This window comes from Mesocricetus auratus, unplaced genomic scaffold (assembly GCF_017639785.1).
Source record: "Mesocricetus auratus isolate SY011 unplaced genomic scaffold, BCM_Maur_2.0 Super-Scaffold_15014, whole genome shotgun sequence".
In the NCBI taxonomy this organism is placed as follows: domain Eukaryota; kingdom Metazoa; phylum Chordata; class Mammalia; order Rodentia; family Cricetidae; genus Mesocricetus; species Mesocricetus auratus.
This window is the reverse complement of record NW_024429186.1, coordinates 32,743,730-32,767,832: the sequence shown is the minus strand read 5'-3', so window position 1 is coordinate 32,767,832 and position 24,103 is coordinate 32,743,730. Positions and strand designations below refer to the sequence as shown.

Here is a 24,103-nt window from a genome sequence, read left to right as displayed (position 1 = left end):
TGTCCAGTCTGTCAAGAGGCGCTTTGTGATTGGCTTATTCTCTTCGCCCGCCTTATTTCCGGTTCTAAAGAGAAGGCTAAAGCAGTACAGGGTTGAAGGCCTCTGCCCCGGAAGCACTATCTCGGAGGGGGTCCGTGAGGAGTCCAGAGCGCAGGCGCAGCTCACTATGGCGGCCTGCATTGGCTCGATGACCGGCTTGCTGAGCGTCCGCTGGGGGACGGCCGGACGAGGCCCTCTCGTTGCCTGCCGGCGATGGGCGGGCTCCTCGGCCGACACCGTGTACGATGTGGTGGTGTCAGGAGGAGGCCTGGTGGGCGCTGCCATGGCTTGTGCCTTGGGTAGGTGCATCTCGACAGTGGCAGGTTCTGGGCTGCAGAGGGACGATGCTCACAGGGGGAGTCGGGCGCTGTACTAAAGCCCAAGCGTGCCTGTCCCGGTGGTTTGCCCGCCATCCTCCCAGGGGCGCCCTCGGGCTCACAGGAATGAGCGTGACGCTTCGGTCCTTGGGATCAAAAGTGGGCGGGCCTTGTAAGTCAGTCTGACCCTTGAACTGCCCAGGATTTATGAGCACCATGTGAGGAGGCATTGTTAGGCTTTGTAGTATTGAATAGTCGACCAGTTTGGAGTGGAACTCACAGACATCGCCTGCTTCTTTCTCCCGACTGCTGGCATTAAAGGCGTGCACCACTGCTGCCCGGCCCCAAAGCTGCTTAAGATAGAGTTCACATGGTTGTAAGTCGTCCCGCTTAAAGCATGCAATGCAGTCCAGGGAGTTTTTAGTGCATTCGCGGAGCTATACAGTCACTACAATACGTTTTAGTACATTTTCCTTACTCTACGAAACAAAACAAGAACCTTGAAACTCGTTAATAGTTACTCCGTTTTCCCTCAGCCCTAGATAGCGACTCTTCAACTTTCTATCTGCAGATTTGCCTTTTCTCGGTAGTTATATGTAGGTGAAGATGTACGTAAGTGTTCTCAAGGTTAGTCCACGTTACGATATGTATTAGAATAGCGTTCTCTTTGAGGGCTCAAGCAATACTCAGCTGTGGGTATGTGCCACATTTAGTTGACTCATTTATCAACTGATGAATATTTGATTTGTTTTCACTTTGGCCTATGACAGGCAGTACTACCAGGGACATTCCGTGTGCAAGTTTTGATATAGACATAGTGTTGGTTATCTTGAGTCTGTTCAGTGGAGTTTTGGGGTTATGTGGTAACTGTTTAATGTTTTGAAGAGCTGCCAAACTGAGAGATTGAACCATTTTACATTATCACTAGGAATATATGAATGTTCCTGATTGGGGGTGGTGGTCCCTCTGTATGCTGTGAATATGAGTAAGGCCGTTTTGGCCAATGAACAGGCAGTATGTAGCCAGGCAGGAAGTATAGGCGGTGCTGCCTCTTCTTGGGAGAGGAATGAAGAGGAGGAGTGCGAGGGAGCAAGAGGTCGGGGCATCACCCGCAAGCCGAGACCACGTAGAGACACAGATTAAGAGAAATGGTTAATAATCTTTTTGTTTCTTTGGTTTTTGGAGACAGGGTTTCTCTGTGTATCTCTAGCTGTTCTGGAACTCCCTCTGTAGACCAGGCTGGCCTGGAACTCAGAGATCCACCTGCTTCTGCCTCCCTAGTGTTGGGATTACCCAGCCACATTATTTCTTTTTAGCTTTATTGCCAATAGCAAATTATCTTCTGGTTCTTAGCTTTCTCAAATACTGGGGAGACTGCTGTAGGGCTTCACCCAGTAACCTTTCCAAGTTCCATTTCTCACTACAGGCCAGAAGAGGGCACCAGATCTCATTACAGACAGTTGTGAGCCACCTTGTGGCTGCTAACTGAACTCAGGTCCTCTGGAAGAGCAGCCAGTTCTCTTAACTTCTGAGCCATCTCTCCAGTTCTTTTTAAATTTACTTTTTTAAATTTTATGTACATTGCTGTTTTGCCTTATTTTTGTCTGTGTGAAGGCGTCAGATCCCCTGGAGCTGGGGTTACAGACAGTTGTGAGCTGCCATGTGGGTGCTGGGAATTGAACCTGGGTCCTCTTGAAGAGCAGTCAGTCCTCTTAAACACTGAGCCATCTCTCCAGCCCCCTCTTGCCAGTTCTTAAACCATAAACTGTTTATTCTATCTTTAGGCTTCAGCGAATTTGTCACCTTACGATCCTCCATTGTTGTGTGTCTCTGTCCCCCTCCTCACTTCTGTGTGTAAGTGCTCAGCCTCAGCTTAGAGATGAAGCCCCAGGCCTGGCTCACCGGAAGCTAGTGCTGTGTGCGCTCTTGAGCCGCCTGCATCCAGGCATGAGCTGTCCGTTTTAGTGACTTCACTCTGAGGTTATGAAATAGATAGCTACATTTTATTTCTTCACTATTCTTCCTAGAGAATTCTACTTGTTAATAGTTTTTTTCCACTGTTCACGTCTTTGTGTGTGGCGTGTAGTGAACTTTATCTGGAGATGCCGTACAGTTGTGTGGAGGGTGGCTGAAATTGAGGAATTATGTTATTATTTATGATAGTGGTTTTTTCCCTCTTAGGAAATTGGAATTGTTATTTTTGCAGTACTGAGATTGAATCAGGACCTCAAATTTGATAGGCACGCGCACCACCACTGAGCTACATCCCCAGCCTAGAAACTTAATTTCCAAGGCTAAGAGACTAGTTAATCTTTTGTCTTTTTGTTCAAGTTTTGTGTTTTGTTTGCTTTTGAGACATGTTCTCATTCTGTAGCCTAAGCTGACTGCAAAGTCTTGGCAGCCTTCCTACCTTAACCTTCAGGCACTAGGATTATAGGTGTCAGCTACCGTAGCTGGTTTATATTTGTTTCTAGTTGAAGACTTAAAACATAAAATCATACTTATTAATGGTGTGTCTTGTGATCTTTTGATACATACATATGTTGTCTAATTTTAAATCTGCTTAAACATTTAACATTTATTATTTCTCTATGATGAAAACTTTCAAACTTCTAGCTTTTAGAAATGTGTAATGTGGTGGCACACTAGGGAGGCAGAGGCAGGAGGATCTCTGTGAGTTGGGGGCCAGCCTGGTCTACACACAGAGAAACCCTGTCTTGAAATAGAAAAAAAGAAAAAAGAAATGTGTAACACATTTGTTATTAGCTGTAGTTGCCCTACTGTGTAATTGAATCCTTGGCTTTCCTAAAATGATTTAAAATGTTAATTCTTTTTCCTTTTTAGGGCATGATATTAATTTTCGTGACAAGAAAATCCTGTTGCTGGAAGCAGGTCCAAGAAAAGTCCTGGATAAATTGTCAGAAACTTACAGCAACAGAGTCAGCTCCATTTCCCCCGGTTCTGCAACCCTTCTCAGTAGTGAGTAGATGTGCCTGTCTCCTGGGACCTGTCTCCTTTCTTCTCGGCTTCCCCATAGGGCATAGAGCAGTCCCATAGGATGGTCACCAGAGCCTGTGAATTAAAGCACACAGTGGGAGTGAGCAGGTGGGCTTGGTATGGTCTTAGCTGAAGATGAGGACTGCTGGAGTTGGCAGTGTGTCAAGTCTTGATCTGAAGAGGCCATCTCGAGACATGTCTCCCTCATTTATGGTGTTAGGCCATTATTAGGTCAACTACATTCCCTGTAGTCCAAGTCAGTCCTCAAGTGGGCTGGAGAGTGCATTTTACCAGCCTTTTTTGGGTGTAGATGAATTGTCTTTCTGTTAGTGCTGCATGGCACTGTCAGGCTGGTCTACCTAGAATTGAGTTCTTTAGTCACTTTACAGCTTGCTTGCCCTTTCTTTTCCTTTCTCAGTTTTGGTTTTTTGAGACAAGGTTTCTCTGTGTAGCCCTGGCTGTGCTGAAACTCACTTTTGAGACCAGGCTGGCCTCAAACTCAGAGATCTGCCTCCCCCTGCCTCTCAAGTGCTGGGACTAGAGGCGTGTGCCACCACTGCCTGGCTTCTTTTCTTTGTTCAAAGTCAGGATCTGGCCTTGAACTTGATCTTGAATACTGGTCCCTCTGCTTCCACCTTCCAAGTGCTGGGACGACATGAGGCATCACCACACCATTTTATGTGGTGCTGGGGAGGTCACCCAGTCTTGTTTGAGGATGACTGCTCAGTTCCTACAGATTTTTCTTTCTCATTTTTTTTTTTTTTTTTTTTAGTTTCTTGAGACAGGCTTTCTCTGTGTAACTGCCTTGGTCCTAGAACTCACTCTGTAGACCAGGCTGGCCTCAAACTCCCAAGAGCTAGAATTAAAGGCGTGTGCCACCATGCCTGGTCCTACAGTTTTGTATTTATGACATTCTACCTGACATTATTTTCATGTTTATGTTGTCTGTCTCTCCAGCTAAAATATCATCTGCACAAGGGAATTTGTTTGTTCTGCTCTGAATCTAAAAGTATAGCCGGCCCTTGATGCTCAGTAAATGTTTCTTCAAAGCACAAATCTACTCAGTGCCATGAAAAGTTGAAAAAAATAGTCTTTAGAGAGTTTATAACTACTAAGCTAGCAAGGCAAAAGGATGGTGCTGGTTTAATTTTTCTTCTTTGGTTTCACTGCTCTACTGCGATCTTTTGATTCTTCTTCATGCTCTATAAGCTGGGACTGAAAGCAGAAGGGCTTAATCCCCGGCAGCATGCAGCTTTTCCCTTCTGATTTTGGAGACCATTGGAGGGCAAGTCCATGAGGTCACTGTGTTTCTTTTGTAGGTTTTGGTGCATGGGACCACGTCTGCAACATGCGGTGCAAAGCTTTCCGGCGGATGCAGGTGCCTCCTTTCCCTTAACTTTATGGGGATGTCTGGGTCTGTCTCATGTTACCTTGTTAGAGTTCACTTTCTGTGAATCAAATTTTAAATTCAGTGTGTGGGGGCATTCTTGAGAATCTGCTTACTTTTTAATTAATTAATTTGGTCCTTTTTAAGTAAGGGCTCAGGCAGCCTAGGCTTGTCTTGAACTTGTGTGGTTGAGGCTTGCCTGATCAGTGCCCTGTGTCCATGTCCCAAGCATTGGGCTCACAGGTGTGCCCACTGTTCCATCCTGCCAAAGAGGCTGCCAGACTGTGAAATGCTGCCTCTGTCCCCCTCTGGAAAGCCACGTTCAACCTTGGCTTGGAATTCTGTTTCATTTTCTTTAGTGTTAATGCACTTTCCTTTTGTGTTTGCAGGTGTGGGATTCCTGCTCAGAGGCCTTGATCATGTTCGATAAGGACAACTTAGATGACATGGGCTACATAGTGGAAAATGATGTCATCATGCATGCTCTCACCAAGCAGCTGGAGGCTGTGGCAGGTGAGCTGCCATCCCCATGCCTCTGGGAGTGATTGCCTCTGTGCTTGCCAGAAGAAAACACCCTTTTATTCATAGATACCGAATAGCCTCTACTGGCAAAACGTGGTGGCAGCCAGGAGGACTGCATAGTGAGTTCCAGGCCAACCAGGGATACATAGTGAGGTCTTGTCTCCAAAAAAAAAAAAAAAGAAAGAAAGAAAAGAAAAAAACGATAAAATCCTTTTAGGCTTTCTCTTTCTTTTTACCAGCTTTATTTAAAACAAAACCCGAAAAACTTATATACCATAAAATTCTCCCATTTTATGTGTGTGACTCAATGACTTTTGTTGTTTTTATAGAGTTGTGCAACTATCGCCACAGCATCCTTGGAATGTTGCCATCACTCGGAAGGAAACCTCACACCTACTTGTTGCCATTCCTCATTCTTGCCTGAACCTGTGCTTTCATCTCTCTAGAGCTGTCTGTCCTCAGCCGCTCAGAGGGGTGACTCACAGTGGATTAGTGGATTGGTTAGATCGCTCTCAGAATGTTTATGAGAAACAGTCACATTGCAGCATGAGCTGCTAAGACACTTCTTTTTATTGTTGAATAGTGTTCCATTGCATAGATATATCAGATTGGATCTGTTTATTCACCAGCTAATAGGATTTGGGTTGTTTCCACTTGGCAGTTGGTAAATAGTGTCGTGACTGTCTTGTGTGATGGATGGTTGGGTTCTCTCCAGTGCTCAGGACTGAATGCAGGTCTTGGAAGCTAAGCAATCTCTCTACCCCTCAGCTACTTTCTCAGCTCCCTGTTACTTTTTGTTTTGGACAGGGTCTCGCTAAGTTTCTCATGCTGGACTTAAACTCACTCTGTATTCCAGGCAGTTTCTAAGTTATAACTGCTTGTCTTGCACACAGACAGCTCGCACCAGCAGGCCCAGCAGCATGTGTTCTCATGTGTCCTGGTGGGCACGTTGAGGCAGAGTTACATCGTTGTATAATACATTTGTATTTAACAATCTCAGGAATTGCCCAGATGTTCGTCATTTCCCCTCCCCCTAGGTTAAGCAGCTCAGTTTCTCCGCAGCCTTCTCAGAGCTTGCCTTCTTCTAAATGACAGCTGTCCTAGTATGGCCTGCTGTGCTCTTGAATCTTACCTACCTAAAGAGTGATAAAGTTGTATCTTCTCATGTGCTTATTTGTAATTTGCTTTGGAGAAATGTCTATTGAAAACTTTTTGCACATCTAAAAATGGGTCGTTTATGTTTCTGATTTTTCGCTAGAAGAGTTCTTTGCATATTCTTGCTATAAAACCTGGAGAGAGATGAATTGCTCTATGTATAGTATCTTGGGATTCAAGTGAGAGAAAAACTGGAAGCAATTTACATGAGTTTTGCTCTTCTTTTTTTTTTCTTTCAGTCTTTTAAGACAGGATCTCATGTAGCCCAGGCTGACTTTGAACTCACTATGCTCAGGCTCGCCGTTAACTCTTGGTCTTCCTGCCACCACTTCCCAAATGCTAGAATTAGAGGCATGTGCTACTGTAGCCAGTTTACCAGGTGTTTTATATGGGATATTGTTCATTCATTCATGTAATGGGCCACCATCTAGCTTTTAAAATAATTTTGGGCTGGGCAGTGGTGATTGTGCACACTTTTAATCCCACACTTGAGAATCAGAGGGAGGTATATGTATGTGAGTTTGAGGCCAGCCTGGTCTATAGATTGAGTTCCAGTACTACACAGAGAAACCTTGTCTCAAAAAAAAAAAAATTAGGACTGTTGGTATGATTCAGTGGTAAATCAGTTGCCTAGTATGTAAGGCCTTGTGTTCCATCACCAGAATCACAATCACACTCTGTGTGTGTGTGTGGGGGGGGGGTTTGACTCAGGATTTCACTGTGTATCTCTGATTGGCCTAGAACTCCCTATGTAGACCAGGCTAGCCTCAAACTCATAGAGATCCACCTGCATTTGCTAGGATTAAAGGCATGCTCCTCTATGCCCGGCTGGTGCTTTCTCTTTTTAACTTTCTGACATTGCTCTTTACCAGCAGGTCCTGGGCCAGAATGTTAATCATTTGAGTTAATTTTAGACCTTGCTTTTCTTACTTGCCAGTGACAGGACAGGGCTGTCCAGGGTCCTTGTTTTTAGACTACTTACAGGACAGGGCTGTCCAGGGTCCTTGTTTTTAGACTACTTACAGAGGGACAGGACAGGGCTGTCCAGGGTCTTTGGCTTAGACTACTTACAGTTTGTGCTGAGTCCTTTACCCACCTTTCTGATGTTTTGCCTCTTTCTCTTTTGACTTCTCCAGACCGTGTGAAGGTTCTCTACAGGAGCAAAGCTGTTGGCTATGCCTGGCCTGGTCCATTTTCCATGGCAGACTCCAGCCCTTGGGTCCATATTACCCTAGGTGATGGCAGCACCCTCCAGACCAAACTGTTGGTAGTTGAAGATTCTTCCTTTGTCAGGGGTCTTGCATGTCCATACTTTAAATTCTAGAGTATATTTTCAGATGAAAACCATGGGTTGACTTTAGGGTATTGTTTATAGATCAACCAGCCCCTATTCAAGGCAGCCCGAGCTAAGATGTCTCACCCCTTCTGTATGGGAAGCAAGCTCATGGTCCAGCTGAGGCTAGGGAGCCAGGCCTCCCAGGACAGGATGGAACAGGACTGTTGGGAACTCAGGCTGTGTTCTTTTTTCTGTTCCAGAAGTCCCAGTGCCATTCATCTCCTTGTGGCTCTCATTTTCTTGTTTCTGTTAAACTCCAGTGCCCACTCTGTGCCCACCTTTCCGTGTTCATGCATGGAGAGACTGGTTGAACATGGCTGTTTCTGGCACCTCTTGGTTCAGATAGCCACTTTGGTCCTATTAGCTCAGCCTGAGGTCCCATTTTGTAAGGCTATCCCTATAGGGCTGTTAGTGGAACAGGCCTAATGGTTTCCACTCCAGTTGGGACTAGAAAAGGGGGCAAAGAAACTGGAACATTTTGATTTTGAAGTGGTTGTGAGACTTAGTAGGCCCTTGTATCCATGCAGATTGGTGCTGATGGGCACAACTCAGGAGTAAGGCGAGCTACTGGGATCCAGAATGTCAGCTGGCCCTATGACCAGTCTGCTGTGGTGGCCACTCTGCATTTATCAGAGGTAAGCTCTGGAGCTGCCATCTGGGGACCTTGTCCTGAGCACTCAGTACCCCTTACAAGAACTTTCCTTTTATTTTAGGCCACAGAAAACAATGTAGCCTGGCAGAGATTTCTTCCCTCTGGGCCTATTGCTTTGCTTCCGGTAAGAGATCCTCTGGTCAGTTAGCTCAAAGCCTTGGTCTCTGACTTCACTTTCCTTCAGCTTGGTATAAAGGGACTGTGCTCTAGGCAGGCATTGTTTCTGTTTCTCAGTTTCCTTTATGCTTGGAAATGTCCAAGTTCAGAAGAGGCATGTTTTTGTTGCTGCTGTTGTTTTTATTTTAGAACTGTCCCCCAGGCTGGCCTGACACTCATCCTGCTATGTGCTGTGATTACAGGCATGCGCCACCACACCAGACTGATGCTCTTCTTTTGTACAGCTCTCAGATACCTTGAGTTCCTTGGTTTGGTCCACATCCCATGACCATGCAGCAGAGCTGGTCAGCATGGATGAGGAAGAGTTTGTGGATGCCATCAACTCTGCCTTTGTGAGTATCACCTGCCCTACTCCTGCGGTTGAGGAAAACGGAGTAATCATGCAGCTCCTCTTAGCGAGTACAGTCCTTGGTTTAGATTCTGGGAGGGCATACAGGGAATGCAGAACAATGGAACCTGGGCTGCTGTGCTGATAGAAAGGCCAGCCAAGTAAGTGGGTCATGTAGACATTCCTATGGCGTAGCCCCTTTGAGTAGTGCCTTCTATGTAGTAGGTTCTGGAGACAGACTGCGCAGACAGCCCCTGCCTCCAGGAAGTACACAGTCAAGTGAGAGGCGATGACAAGTACAGTCCAGACGGCTGTGTGCATAGGATGATGTGGGACAGGGAGGAGGGTGCAGAGGTGTTCAGTAGGTGTGCAGGGCGCTCTGTGCTTTACCTAAGCGCAGAGGCAGAAGGATAGACAGCATAGGGTGGGCTTCACTCTACTACTTGGTAGCTACTGCTGGGGACTAGTGGAAGGTAAAGTTCACTCTTGTCAGGGCCAACCTAGAAATATTGTGAGAATGCTGGAAAATGGAGTTTTGCAAGTGTTTTAAGGGCTTTGTCACTCATGAACAAGATCAGTTTAGGCGTGCTAGGATGTTAGGTAGCATCACCCTTAGCTTTGGTTATAAAGGGTTGAGTTTCTAATTGTTTACTAATAAATCTCACCATGTGGGGGCTGATGGCATGCAGTGGAGTGACGCTAACCACACAGACTTCGTGGACTCGGCCAGCACCATGATGCACTATGTTGTCTCCCTTCTGAAGCCAACTAAGTTCTCAGCTCGTCAGCTGCCCCCAAGTATAGCCAAGGTGGATGCTAAAAGCAGAGCCCTCTTTCCTCTGGGGCTGGGACATGCCTCGGAATACGTCCGGCCTCGGGTGGCACTCATTGGGTAAGACCATAATGGAGCAGGCCACTCCTTTCTGTGTTGCTGGAGGCCACACCTGAATGCTGCTTTATTCTTAGTGATGCAGCCCACAGAGTGCATCCGCTTGCAGGACAAGGAGTCAACATGGGCTTTGGGGATGTTTCCAGCTTGGTTCGTCACCTCAGTTCAGCGGCCTTCAATGGGAAGGACTTAGGTAAGGTCAGGACTGCCAAACTGTGCTTGGTAACAAATGTGGTAGTGTCCGCCGGGGGGAGGAGGTCTTTTATTACTGGAGTAGGGGTTTGAGTTTTCCTCCTGGTTTTTAACTCCAGGTTCCATGAGCCACCTTACAGGCTATGAAACAGACAGACAGCGTCATAACACTGCTCTTCTGGCTGCTACTGACCTATTGAAAAGGCTCTATTCAAGCAGGGCCACGCCACTGGTGCTGCTCAGGACATGGGGCTTGCAGGCCACGAACGCAGTGCCTCCTCTCAAAGTAAGTGGTCACTTACAGCTCTCCAAGATTCTCCTTACTGTGGAAAGACTGCAGAAATTTTAAAGTTCTTGCTTATAGCATTATTTTTATTGTCGTTACTTTTGAGGTAGGGTCTTAGTATGTAGGCCTGCCTAGCCTGGAACTGACGAGGTAGACCAGACTGTTTGAACTCAGAGTGACCCATCTGCTTCTGCCTGCGGTGTGCTGGGATTAAAGGTGTGTGCTGTCATGCCCAGCCGCTATCCTCGGTCTACCTTCCCAGCTGGTTATGAATAAGAGTATCTGCTGGGTTTGTTGGTGCCCACATCTCGGGAGTAACTTGAAATACATAGGAAGGGCTTAAGAACACAGGGCTGAGGGCTGGAGAGATGGCTCAGTGGTCAAAAGCACTGGCTGTTCTTCCAGCACCTACCCAGTGGCTCAAAGCCATCTGTAACTCCAGTCCTAGGGGACCAATGCCTTCTGGCTTGACTGGATTAGGTAAGCATGCGGTATCTAGATGTACGAGTAGGCAAACACCCACACAGATATGAATACATTAAAAATACAGGGCAGGAGAGGCGGTTTAGCAGAGAGTGCTGCTGCTCTTGCAGAGCTCAGTCCCCAGCACCCATGTTGGATGGCTCACAGCAGGCACTGGTGTTCATGGGAGTACATACGACAGCAAACATGCGGAGACTGAAGAAAACTTCCAGGAGTTCATCTCTCCTTCCACGGGGGATTACAATCATCCAACCCGATTGTCGGGCTTGTGTGGCAAGTGCCTTTACCTGCTGAGGTTCTTACAGCTGAAAGAAATCGGAGTCCTGGGAGGAGTGTGACCTGTGCCATGTTTCTCCCTTAGTCACCATGGACGTTTCATTATGAAGACACCTGTCCTCTCCCTGCCATGACCAAGTACCACTCACCCTTTCCTTTTTCTCCAGGAACAGATAATGGCCTTTGCCAGCAAGTGAGTGCTCCTCTTCTGGAGATCATGTTGATGACAAAGAACATCTATCCCCGTGTCCATCACATGTGCTCCCAAGACTATTTAATAAATTTACACTAGAACTTGTGTCTGTTTCCCTCTTCTGCTTAGTGGGCCTGTGGAGCCAAAACAGTGAGTGACAGCTAAGGAAAACCCTGGGGGAATTATTTGATTGAAAGGAGCTTTGTATTACTAAACAAATCACTGAGATGCCCTAGCCCTCATTTCACGCGGTAACAATCTTTTCTAAACAGAGTACTTTAATGCTGTCACAAATTTATACAATTATCTTGACAGAGTTAGAAATACTTGGCACATTTTGTTAGAGTGTTGTTTTAAAATTAACACCGGCATGCCAGTTACACACAAATGGCCTTGACAAAGTACACGGGGCTTTAAGGCGGAAGCGAAGACAAGTAACGGCCAGGTCTTACTCACACTATAGACCTTATCACAGTACCGCAGCTCAGCTCTGCTTACGCCTCCTCTGTGACGTCATCCTCTGTTCATCCTGCTACTAAAACAATAAACAACCACACTGCACATGCTGCTGCCGAGGCCTCAGGAACAACCCGTCCATGTGCAGGGCAGGCGGCTAACAGGGAGTGCTTTGTTACTTGGACTTTTGAAAACACTTACTGCACAGCACCAGAGAGGCCTCCAGAAGAGAACTTTACCTGTGTTACATAAGAAAGTCTTGCCCAGAAGGGTTTTGAAAAGATGAAATAAAATCTCCTTTTCAATCAAGCTAAACTGTTTTGGAATAGTTTTTGAAGGGTTAAGACAGCTGTTGCAACAAGACAGCTTTTTAAACAATATGGAAAACTTAGTACAGATGTCAGTAATGTGATGTCAGTAAACCCAGAAAATGTCCCTAGAATAAAAGATTGCAGCTGCTGGGAAAAACTAATGGCCAGAGACTATCAGGACAAGGTCACCTTTTGCAGAAAGTTGGCCCTGATAAGAATACTGACTCCAATATATGTGTGTGTGGGGGGGGGGGAGTTAAAGAGATGAGAACTTTAAGGCACACTTTCAAAAGGACATCTATAATGTCCTTCATATAATAGTGATAACACATACAACATCCACCACGTACCAGACTGCATCCCTAATAGTGAGGATGACAAGGTCGGCATCTACCATAGACAAGACTACATCCCAGGTATTTAAAATATATTTACATTTTCACAGAGATGAGACTTGCCAGCAACATCAAAACACATAGGACCCCCTTAGAAAAAAAAAGGACCATGTTGCCAGGTGGTGGCAGCACACGCCTTTAATCCCAGTATTTAGGGAGGCAAGGCAGGTGAATCTCTGAGTTCCAGGCCAGCCTGGTCAACAGAGTGAGTTCTAGAACAGCCAGGGCTACACAGAGAAACTGTTTCAAACAATAACAAAAAAAGGCCCATATCTTTTTTTTCTCCCCTAAGAAAAGTTAAGACTCCAAATTGTATTAAAAAGAACAAACTGGTAAATCTCCAGACACTGGTCAAGATTAGCAGGATATATGCAGAAAATTTCTGAGGTGACAGTCCACCAACATCTATTTAAGAGGCAGCTGGCAGTATCCAAGGTAACAGAAGGAGTCTGGGACACTATTCACTTCACAGCTGCGGTGCCTGTGTCTGAAGCTTCAGATGCCGTCTGTGGTAGAAAGACCAGGAACTCCCGTGTCAGCTGGAGCTGTCTGCTTTGTTATTTAGTGCTGGGGACTGAATCTAGGACCTAACATGCTTTGCCACTGCAGTCTTTTTTTTTTTTAATCTATGTATACAGATTTCATTATAGATGGTTGTGAGCCATCATGTGGTTGCTGGGAATTGAACTCAGGGCCTCTGAAAGAGCAACCAATGCGCTTAACCTCTGGGCCATCTCTTCAGCCCCACTGAAATCTTGAAACCCCTCTCCCTTTCAAAATTTTGAGTGTCTTACTGAGTTTCCCAATGGCTATGTAGCAAGTCTGACTTGTAATCCTCCTGCCTCAACTCCAAGTTAGTTAAAATTACAGGCTTGTGCTTATAAGGCCTGTTGTAGCGCTTACTCTTGGGGGAAGCAGCTTGGTTTCTCTCAACTGACACAGCATTTAGTGGACTATGACAAGTCTAATAAATTTTTTAGTAGACCTGGTAAACAGTCTACAAAGTATGCCTCATTTTTTTAAGCCTAAAAGCTTAGTTTCTTCAAATATTCTAAAAGGTTTTGGAGTAGGAGACAGGAGACGACGGAAGGAAAGGAGGTAGCCCTCAGCTAATGAAGCTATAAAAACCAGTGACCTTCTAAGTGGAAAGGAGCTGCCTGCAAACACGTAGCAAGTTGGATGGAGAACCCTGCTAGATACACAGAGTAGGCATTACATAGGAAATTGGATTTTATCTTTGGGCTGTTTCATTATGTGTGAGCATTGTGGGTTTCTTGTTTATTTTGTTTTTTTGAGACAGGGTGTCTCTATGTAACAGCCCTGGCTGTCCTGGAACTCATTCTGTAGACCAGGCTGACCTTGAACTCAAGAGATCCCCCTGCCTCTGTCTCCCAGATGCTGGGATTCAAGGTGTGCCTGGGAGCATTGTTTTGAAGGAGACAATAAGTGAAGGTGAACTTAGTAATAGAAGTTTGTGCCAGGTTCAGCATATAGTCTCTGCTACTCGGGAGTCTAAGGTGAAAGATCACATGTGTCCAAGAAACTCAAGGCTAACTTAAGCAACAGTGAAACTGGTCTCAAGACATAATTACAGTGTGAAAATCTGAAGAAATTCCACATTTAATCAAAATATAACAAAACTCCTAAAATTGGGGGGGTACACATTTGCCTACTTTTTTTACGCAGCAGTCAATAATACGCACTGACTGAATGCAATGGCTTCCAAAAGAAGCTTCCCAGGGCCTGCCAGGGGCCAGGCCTATTCACATCCTTGGGGAGGAGTGGAAGGGAGGGGGTGACTTCCCTGCAAAGAGAAGAGGAAGGGTAAAGTGCTGTGAGAGAGGAGCTGGGCAGCAGAGACGTTTCAAACCCAGGGCTGAGCAGGAGGCAAGCCAGTGACAGTCACACAAGAAACGGCATGGTGACTGTTTGTTTTTGTTTTTTCAAGACAGGGTATCTCTGGGCAGCCCTGACTGTCCTAGAACTCACTCTGTAGACCAGGCTGGCCTCAGACTCAGAGATCTACTTGCCTCTGCCTCCCAAGTGCGAGAATTAGAAGTGTGCGCCACCACTGCCTGGCAAAAAAATTTAAGATAATGACTTTATAATGTAGTAGAGCACCTGTGCCTAGTATGCATTTCAACCTGTGTTCAATCTCAACACAAAGCGTGGCCTGAGAGAAAAAACATGGTTCTCTAGAAGTATTAGTCCTTGTTCTGACATGGGCCAAAATAGCCAATGAAATCAAATGTTGGGTCTCACTGGAAAGGGGATATGAAATCCTGATCTAGACAATAAATTCAGAAAATAGTAGCAAAAATCGGCAAGGGCCCAGGCAGGAAAGCACTACTATTAAGAGCAAAGTGGTAGCACATTGTGCCTAACATGCAAGAAGTCCTGAGTTCAATCCCCAGCACTTTCCATACCTGACCCTCAAAAGACAAAGTGACAGTGTTGGTAATCTCTAGACTCAAACAGCACACACACTAACTTCTAACCACAGACCAAAACTACAGTGCAGATGTATTTCACAGAAATACAAAGATACTAGTTCAAACCCACTGGCCTGGGCAGCAGTGCACTGGGCATGCACACATCTCTAAGCCTGTGTGTGCACTAGCCCAGAGTGGACTGAGAAGTCAAGGTAGTAAGGAAGCAACAGCCACGCTCTGCAACAGCTGTCCCTTGCCGCTGGGTGGCCCTCTTTCTTACAGCTCTAATCTAGGCACAGTGAAAGAGGTACTTTCTCCATCTTGCTAAGATTTAACATGAGATGAGCATGATGACTCACACCGGTAACCCCAAGACTCAGGAGGCTGAGGCAGGAGAATTGATAATTCAAGGTAACCTGGGTTACACAGTAAGTACCAGCCCACCCTGGGCAACATAACATAACCCCTATCTGAAAATTAAATACCCAGGACAACTTTAAACTCTAAACTGGTTGGTTGATCTACTGTGTCATAGTCATCACATAAATTCTAATATAGTATCTTTTTCCCCTTTGATTACAGATGGAAAACAAAACTAGGTATTTCCCACCTTGGGTCTTAGGGTAGGAATGTAATAAGGGTAGGAGAAAAAATAAAATAAAATAATACCAGTATTGATAGGTTATGGGACTTCAATAAGTCAGCTTAATTTAGCTGATAAGCAAAAAACTAAAACATCCAAAGGAATGAGGCACTCCAAGGGTTGAAATGAGATTTTTCTTTGGTTCCCAATGACCCATCTCTGAACTCGCAATCTAACATGGAGTTCCAAACCTACTCTTTTTTCTTCACAGACTCTGTGACATACAAAGAATCTCAAAAGATTTGTACTCTGGCACCAGCTGTGCACCTGCCAAGTGGTTAGGGAGCTGTTCACATTAGATGTGCAAAACTGATTAAGACCAAATCACTAGGCTCAAGGGGCAACACTCATTATAAACCCCCTCCCTCCTAATAAAGCCAGTCAATGGGTTTCAGGCCAGGCTTTCGCCAGCGTAGTTCAGAAAATGCCCGAGTCCTCTCCTTCCTGTAAAAAGAAGTTCAGAAGTGCAGGTTTCCAAGGGCACGCTGAGCCTCAGCTGGAGATGCCCAGAGACTGCAGCAGGTGAAAGGTGGCCCCCAGGGCCCAGCCCGTCTCTATGTTGTTCACTTTCTTTGTGAGCTGTTGAAGAAGAAGAAAAAGTCTTCACATTTTCATCCCATTTTCAACATAAGCAAGCATGGCCTTTACCTGTAAAGAGTACTCAGGGACGCCCTAATTGCCCCCATGTCAGCGTGCTCAGGCCTGAGTACTTTGGGCCCAGGAAGCAGTACTGTCCAGACATTTCTAGATTTTGTCAGAAAAGGATTCAGGATTGCCTTAACCTGCTAAGGCAATCGTAATGTAATGTTCGTGGATGTGGTGGGAAGGGGCCTGGCAAGAGCTGGCAATGTATTTAGAGTAGAAAAGCACATTCTCAGCTTTCTGATTCTGGGTGAGGCATTCTTCACCACACTGTCTTGATAGCTCAGTGCCTTCAATGCTTTGAACACAAGTTTAGAGCTGGTCCCTCTGTTACAGAAAGGGGGATTAGGTTAGTGTTTACCAAACTGTTTTCCTAAGACTCCTTCCTCCCCTTCCTCATTGATTTCAGCACGTGCAGGCTCTGCTTCATCTGTAATAAACTACATGTAAAATAGATCTTTTAAAAAATATTTTTCAGCTTTATTATGTTTTTAAAATTATGTGTGGATGTGTCTGCCTGTGGGTATGTACTTATGAGTGCAGTTGCCTGTGCAGGTCATAGGTGTTGGATCTCTTGGAGCTGGAGTTACAGGTAGTTCTGAGCCACCTGCTAAATGCTAGGAATTAAACACTAGTACCCTGGAAGAGCACTGTCGTTGTATGAATGTAATTGGCTCCCATACACTCATAGGGAGTGGCACTATCAGGAGGTGTGGCTTTGTTAAAGTAGGTGTGGCCTTGTTAGAGGAAGTGTGTCACTGTGGAGATGGGCTTTGAGGTCTCCTATGCTCAAGTCACACCCAGTGTCTCAGACCACTTCCTGCTGCCTGTGGGTCAGATGTCAGAACTCTGAGCTCCTTCTCTAGCACCATGTCTGCCTCCATGCTGCCTTGCTTCCCACAATGACAATAATGGTTTAAATTTCTGAACTGTAAGCAAGCCACCCAATTAAATGTTTCTGGCTATGAGTTGCTGTGGTCTTGTCTCCTCACACCAATGGAAATCCTAAGACAAACAGCAATATTCGTAACTTCTGAGACAAGCAGCAAACTTCTTAATTTCTTTACAGCCTCTAAAATATACATTTTTGTTTGTTTATTTGTTTTTTGAGACAGGGTTTCTCTGTGGCTTTGGAGGCTGTCCTGGAACTAGCTCTTATAGACCAGGCTGGTCTTGAACTCACAGAGATCTGCCTGTATATTTTATATATCATGTTTTAACTACAAGTATGTATGTGTACTGTGTGTGTACCTAGTACCCACAGAGCAGAAGACAGTGTCAGATCCCCTGGAATCATAGTTACAGGGGCTGTGAATCAACATGTGGGTCCTGGGAACCAAACCTGGGTCCTCTGCAAGGGCAGCGAGTACTCTTAACCACTAAGCCATCTCTCCAGTCCCTCTAAAATATATCTTATGAATTTAATACAATTTATTTTCTTACTTTCTATACCACTATTGATTACAAATTATATTTACAAAGATGGTTAAAATGTTATCCTTGTCCTCAAGCTGCAGAGTCTATTAGAAGAGATTCAACTAACTCTCCAGCAGACTTAGAATACACAGGATATACTACATATGCTTGAGACACTGATGAGGTCAGTCACTCAGTGTTAACATCATTGTGTAAAATAAGACAAGGGGTAAAGTAAGCCAGTTACCAGGCAGGTGTATCTGCCTCACAGCCTCTCTGAATACAAGTCTGTGATGACTCCAGCTACTTTTTATCTTGTGCTCTCTTGATCAGGTGTCAGCTTAAGTTCTTACATAATCGGTGGCAGTTGAGGACATACAAACCCAAGATGAGGAACCTGGGATCCAGGAAGTGCGGCCCTTCCAACTTGCTTGCACTGTATTCTGATGTTTATTTCTCCCATCTCTTTCTCAGTGCTGCTTCTCACTGAGTTCTAAACTGACTTCATAAACAATGTGACTTGAGTACCTTCAGTGGGCTCCAAGTCTTTCTGTCCTGCAGGATACCATGCCTGGTACTACACTCAGAGACTATAACTGCATCCTAGTGTTTCATGTGTTTGTGGTATCTAGCAGGGTACCCTGGCTTCAGCCCAAACAAGAACATCTGTTACTATGATTACTAAACAAGTTCTTTCGCAAAGCAACAAGACGGTTGTAAGACTCCAGTGCTCATTCTTACCTGTAAAAGGGTGCCATCTGCAAAACCAAAGCCATCTTTTAATAAAGCCGTGATGTAACTGAGATCCATGCATAGGAAAGGACTGCCTGAAGTGAAGCTCTCCAAGTTATCACACACTAAAAGTAAGAGAGCAAACAGCATTCAAGTTTGCAACTAAGAGATGGAGGATCTTCTCTAGCTGTAGACAGGGCTTGAGTAAGCAAAAATGTCACCATTTAGGTGGTGCCGGGGCTTCCTGCAGACTAGGCTGTGTACCATACACTTCTGTATACGGTGTACTGTATACTTCTGTGTACTGAAGCAAGACCATAGCCTCTTTAGAATCTGCACATTCCTGGTAAGAAATCATCTATTCTCCAGTGGCAGTGGTTGCCTTTAATACCAGTACTCAGGAGGCAGAGGCAAGGCCAGCAAGGTCTTCAGAATGAGTTCCAGGACAGTCTGTCTTGAAACAAAACAAAAATCATCTATTCACATTTACGTGCATCTTAGTTGACTTGCCAATTATGGGTGTGGAGGGGAGAATAAGCAGGGGAAAGGCTCTGCTGGAAATCAAGCCCAGGGCCTTGCACATACCAGGAAGTTCTCAACACCTGAGTTATACTCTCAGTACCCTGCTTTTCAGATTTCTATGACATACTGTGACCACTCAATACCAAGCCCCTAATTGAGGCTCAGAGGACAGAGAAATACAATGTAATCCTCTCCTGTGGCCACTGGAAAAGATCCTTTGTATTTTAGATTTATTCTCTCAAAGATGTGCCATGCATTCTGGTGTTCAGTCTTTTATTACTGTTGATAACCCTGGTTCCAGTTTAAAGAGAGAAAGAGAGAGAATGCCAGGCTGAGTGCATAGCTACCTCAGGTGTTAGAATGACTTCGTAGCATTCATGAGTCTGGATTCCATCCCAACTATCACATTAATTAGTCACAGTGACTCATGCCTAAATCCTAGCACTTAAGAGGTGGAACAGAAGTCAAGGTTATCCTCAGCTACCCTGCAAATGTGAGGCCATCCTGAGCTACATAAGACTGTCTCAAAACAAAACAAGAGAAACACAACAGATAATAGTATTGCAATAATAACAATAGGGAAAGTGTAGAAATTTTGTTTTTTTATCTATTTCCTGAAGTGTCTTAGATCCCCATGTTCTTATTCGACAGTACCTAATGCATCTTCCAGCAGACGAGAAGGCTCAGAAGGGAGACAGTCCCAAGAGACCCTGCACTGGCAGCCACACCTGACAACTCAACTTTAAGAATTTCCTGACACTTACCTTCCCTGGCTTTTCTTTCAAAATCTTCAACTTTTAAAACACCACCCTTTTCATAATCTAAAGTGAAACAGATAGCTATTGTCAAAAACTTCAAGGAAACAAGAACATTTATCCTAGTAATAAAAACTAGAAATATACAGAACTTACAGCATAAAAGACTGATAAACATGATATCTGTACAATACAAATCATGCTGCCTGTTTTATTTTATTTATATACAATTAATGCATGTCCCATTTTGTATTACATATTTAACCACAATAAAAATGTAGGTTCATTTAAAATTTTAGCAAATGGGGGAGGGGAGGCACTGGAGAGACTGCTCAATGGTTAAGAGCACTCACTGCTCTTGCAGAGGGCTTGGATCTGATTCCAGAACCCACACCAGGTGGCTCATAAGCCCCTGTAATTCTAATCCCAGAGGATTTGATGCCCTCCAGTCTCTGCAGACACCTACACACATGGTACTTATAAAGACACACAGGCACATACACACAAATTAAAAAGTACAGTAAGCAAGGCAGTAAATCATCTCTCTCGGGTCATATGTATACTCACACCTAAACAAAAACACAACTTCTGCGATAAGAAAAAAATATTCCTAAAAGAACAGGAACTTGGGGTGATGACTGTAAATCTTGAACGCGGGGAGGTTCACAGCTACATACATGGCAAGGTTTGACAAACAGTATGAAAGCAACATGTGCACTTACTGTATGTCAATTTGTTACGATTTGGATAGGAAATGTCTCCAGTAGGTTCATGTGTTGAAGGCTTGGTCTCCACACAGTGGAGTCCCCAGTCACTCCCTCAACAAACTAAACTACAGATGCATTCATAACTTGATAGTATAATTGGGAGGTAATGGGAACTTTTGGAGTGGAGCTTAGGTGGGGAAAGTGGGTGAATAGGAATGTGTTGTTGAGGACTCTACTCTATTGAGGTCCCATCCTCTGCCTCCTCCTCCTTCCTGGCTGCCACGAGGTAAGCAAATTTGCTCCTCTACGTCCTTCCACCATTACTTTTTGCTTTACTGTCACAGAGATGAGAAAGTTGCTGACCATGGACGGAAACCTCTGAAGACATATTCCAAAAGAAACCCTTACTCCTCCAATGTTTCTCTATGTTTAGACACAATTACAAAACAGCTAACAACATATAATTTTGTAATAAAGATAAAAAGCAAGTTGGGCCTGGTAGCACAGCTACTGCAGAGGCTGAGGCAGGGGAATCATAAGTACAAGGCCTACACAGGGTACATAATCTCAAAGCCATCTCCGGCGACTTGGAGAGATCCGTGTCAAGATGAAAAGTTAAAAAGGGGGCTTGAGATACAATGAGGTGGTAGAGCCTAGCATGTGCAGAGGTTCTGGATTCAGCCCCAGTACTGAAAAACCAAAGTCAAGCATGGAGGCACATTTGCATAGCCCTAGTACCCAGAAGGCCTGGGCAGAAGGATGGCTACTAATTTGAGGCCAACCTGGGCTACATAGTAAAACTCTGCCTCAAAGGAACAGCCTTTATGAACAGTTAGGTCATTTTCCACTTCCCAAAGATCCCGAGGATATTCACCTTTCCATTCTAGTGGCTGGTGTAACTCTCCTGGAGAAGCTGGTCAATCACTCCAGCCAACACGCCCTGTAATGCTCTTGACCTTCCCGGGCATAGTCCCACTCTCCCTTCGTGGCCTGGCCCCAGGCAGGGAACTCACCAATCAAGTGCGTATCGGCAGCTCGGTCATAATAGTAGGAGAAGGCATAAAAGGAGCTTCCCCGAATCTCTTCCGGCTGGTGCAGTTTCCCTTGCACCACCCTCAGCACTTCTGCATAGCAGGGCTCGAAGCCCATCTCCCCTGCGAGGGAAAGAGTCTGTCATCTGAGAGTGAGGTGTGGCGAGAGTCACCTTCTGTGGCAGGCAGGCGGATGCATGGAGCCAGCCTTTGAGCAGCAGTAGTAGGGCCTGCACTGCTGGGGCTGAGCTTAGGCCTGAGCCCTTCCTTCACAGCCAGGAGGGCAAGGAGCTCTTGCAACAGCTGGACAATCTGAAGGGGGCGCGGACCCAACTGCTAAAGTGACAGGTGTCGTGGGGTCCAAGCTGTCCAAGGCATGAGTTGTCCACAAATGCACTGACTGGACCCTTGTAATCGTTACATTCAGAGAGAAAGGGGCAACAAGCAAAGGCCCCGGGCCTGCACTCCGGGAGGACTGGAGTCAGGTAGAGCTGGCTATCTAAGCCTGAGAAACTGAGGACAAGACGCCACAGCAGACCTCGGTAACTGCTGCAAGGATGCAGTGAAGGCCTGGGATCCCCTCAACACCAATCAGTCCCTGGGGCTGAAGGCTCAGTGAAGAGCACTGGCTGCTTGTTAAAAAGCTTATTATTTTATGTGTGTAAGTGTTTGCCTGGATATATTTCTGTGCACCACCAATTATCTGGTGCCTTCAGAGTCCAGAAGAGGCATTGGATCCTCTGGAAATGGATTTTCAGACAGTTGTGAGCCACCATGTGGGTACTGGGAATTGAACCTAGGTCCTCCGAAAGAGCAGCCAGTATTCTTAACCACTGAGGCATCTCTCCAGTCCTGCTTCCTGCTCTTGTAGAGGACCTGGGTTCAGATCCCAGCAACTATGTGAAGGCTCATAATTAACTGTCTATACCTCAAGTCCTAGGGGATCTGACTCCCTCTTCTGACCTCCATGGGTACTAGGCACACACATGGTACACATACAAACATGCAGGCAAAACACAAAACATACATACACATAAAAAATAAATCTTGAAGCCGGGCGTTGGTGGCACACGCCTTTAATCCCAGCACTCGGGAGGCAGAGGTAGGCGGATCTCTGTGAGTTTGAGACCAGCCTGGTCTACAGAGCGAGTTCCAGGACAGCTTCCAAAACAATACAGAGAAACCCTGTCTCAAAAAAACAAAAAAAAATCTTGAAAATGACAAAAACATGAAATGACTGAAGAAAACACAAAAGGTCTGATAGGTCTTAAAAGCCACCATGCTCCCGCTTGCCGTTATGTTTCAGGGTCTTTGTGAGCCATTACTCAGAAAGCTTGTTTCCTTCTCTGAGCTAACAGAATTCCCCGTCTGTGCCTTCCACAGTCCCTAAAATGAATGGTTATCACCTCAGTTTTGGTTTTACTGTAACTGAGATTGTTAAACACACACTGGACCCAAAACAGGGATTCCTACTGCAGCACTAGGCAGATCACAACAGGTCTCTACTCCTCTGATTCTCTCTGTCTCCCTCTCTCTCTCTCTCTCTGCCTGGCTATTACAACAGGTTTCTAACACCACCACGGGACTCAGAACAAGATGCTGATTAGTTGCTACCTTGCTTGCTGGTCTCTGAAAATACCAAGAGTAAGTGTTTTCAAAATAGTAAGTCTCTCCTGAGCTCTGGAACAAGTGCCTATAGGACTTTCCCAGAACATGAAGGTAATTTTAACCACGGAAGAAACACCACCATTCACCTTCTTGGTTGCCACCATACTGATATTTCACACCCCCAAAGATCCACTCTGCTTCCAGCCATCTTGGTAGACAGGCACTTCGAAAAGTATGTCCATCGGTCCCTGAAAGAACCGCAGCACAAGAAGGCAAGCGTGAGAGAGGGAGGCAGAAGCAGGCCGCACACGAGAGGCCGAAAGGAGTCAAGGCGACTGGGCCTTGAATCCTACAACATGAGTTCTTTGGCCGCATCCTGTGACGTGGATTCTCCCCGGGTTTGTGGCAGAGGTGAACCCTCTACGATCAGAGGCAAACTTTCATGCATATGCACATTTGGCAGAGGATTTATAACTTTTATCACATCCCAAAGAAATGAAAAAAAAAAACATAGTAAACTGAGTACTGAGTTCCTTTCTTTAATAGAGGAAAATTCTTCCACTGGTTAAGAGGTTAAATGGAATAGCATTGAAGATATTCAGTAAACTCTGAAATGCTATATATTCCTCATTCCAGTACCAGCTTACTGTGAGCAAGGTGCTGTTCGGAATGCATTAGATACAAAATCATGTTTAAGGGCACAGGAAGGTCAATGATTTATTCCCAATCACAAAACTGGGATTGCAGCCAGTCTGCCTGAGCCCAGCTGTGAAGACAGAAAGGGAACTGCTCAGTCATTCCACTTGGCAAATAGAACTGACCTTGTTTCCTGACAAAGGCTTGTGCAAGTTCCTACCAAACACTGTTGAGGCTTCAGCCTGCAGCCAGGTTTTTACCTCGATATAAGTAGCCCTCACCCTCAAGGTAACAAATAAATACCACAGCACCAGCCATTTTTATGTCTGTTATGCAACATTTGCATCTCAAATCAACACAGCCCTTTGCTCCAGGGGATGAGTGCCGAGGAAGGGAAGAGGCAAGCTGCATTTGGCATCAATCACTCTCACTATTTCCCTCAGACAAACCTTCTGTTTCCAGGGCTCCCAGGGTTGCCAGTCTTGCAGCTTTCAATCCAAATCCCAAGTAACTGCAAAAGACAGGATTGACCGATGTCAGGCTGTCCTGGATGTTTTCAGCCCACTGCTGCCTTTTTCAAATGTGACA

General features: G+C 45.3%; 2 protein-coding genes across 4 annotated transcripts in view; one reads left to right on the top strand and one right to left on the bottom strand.

The window, feature by feature from the left end:
* The first annotated feature begins 24 nt into the window (after positions 1-24).
* Positions 25-11,334, top strand: Coq6 (coenzyme Q6, monooxygenase). 2 transcript variants are annotated; one of them, XM_005086391.4, is made up of 12 exons: positions 25-338; positions 3,201-3,335; positions 4,673-4,731; positions 5,130-5,253; positions 7,554-7,684; positions 8,281-8,388; positions 8,467-8,529; positions 8,807-8,914; positions 9,600-9,802; positions 9,877-9,992; positions 10,111-10,277; positions 11,204-11,334. In XM_005086391.4, exons 1-12 carry the CDS (start codon positions 167-169, stop codon positions 11,231-11,233), a joined length of 1,416 nt encoding a protein of 471 aa, XP_005086448.1. In that variant the 5' UTR covers positions 25-166; the 3' UTR covers positions 11,234-11,334. The 2 variants fall into 2 exon arrangements, with proteins under 2 accessions (XP_005086448.1, XP_040598698.1); XM_040742764.1 differs by lacking the exon at positions 11,204-11,334 and adding an exon at positions 10,908-11,197.
* A 155-nt stretch (positions 11,335-11,489) lies between these two features.
* Entpd5 (ectonucleoside triphosphate diphosphohydrolase 5 (inactive)) overlaps positions 11,490-24,103 on the bottom strand; it is a 40,151-nt gene continuing 27,537 nt past the window's right edge. The window contains exons 10-15 of one of the 2 annotated variants that reach the window (XM_040742299.1): positions 23,965-24,026; positions 23,026-23,127; positions 21,254-21,394; positions 19,543-19,599; positions 18,266-18,381; positions 11,490-16,045 (exon numbers count right to left, since the gene is read on the bottom strand). In XM_040742299.1, the coding sequence (XP_040598233.1) occupies positions 15,959-16,045; positions 18,266-18,381; positions 19,543-19,599; positions 21,254-21,394; positions 23,026-23,127; positions 23,965-24,026 (565 nt within the window). In that variant the 3' untranslated portion in view covers positions 11,490-15,958. 2 annotated transcript variants of the gene reach the window in all.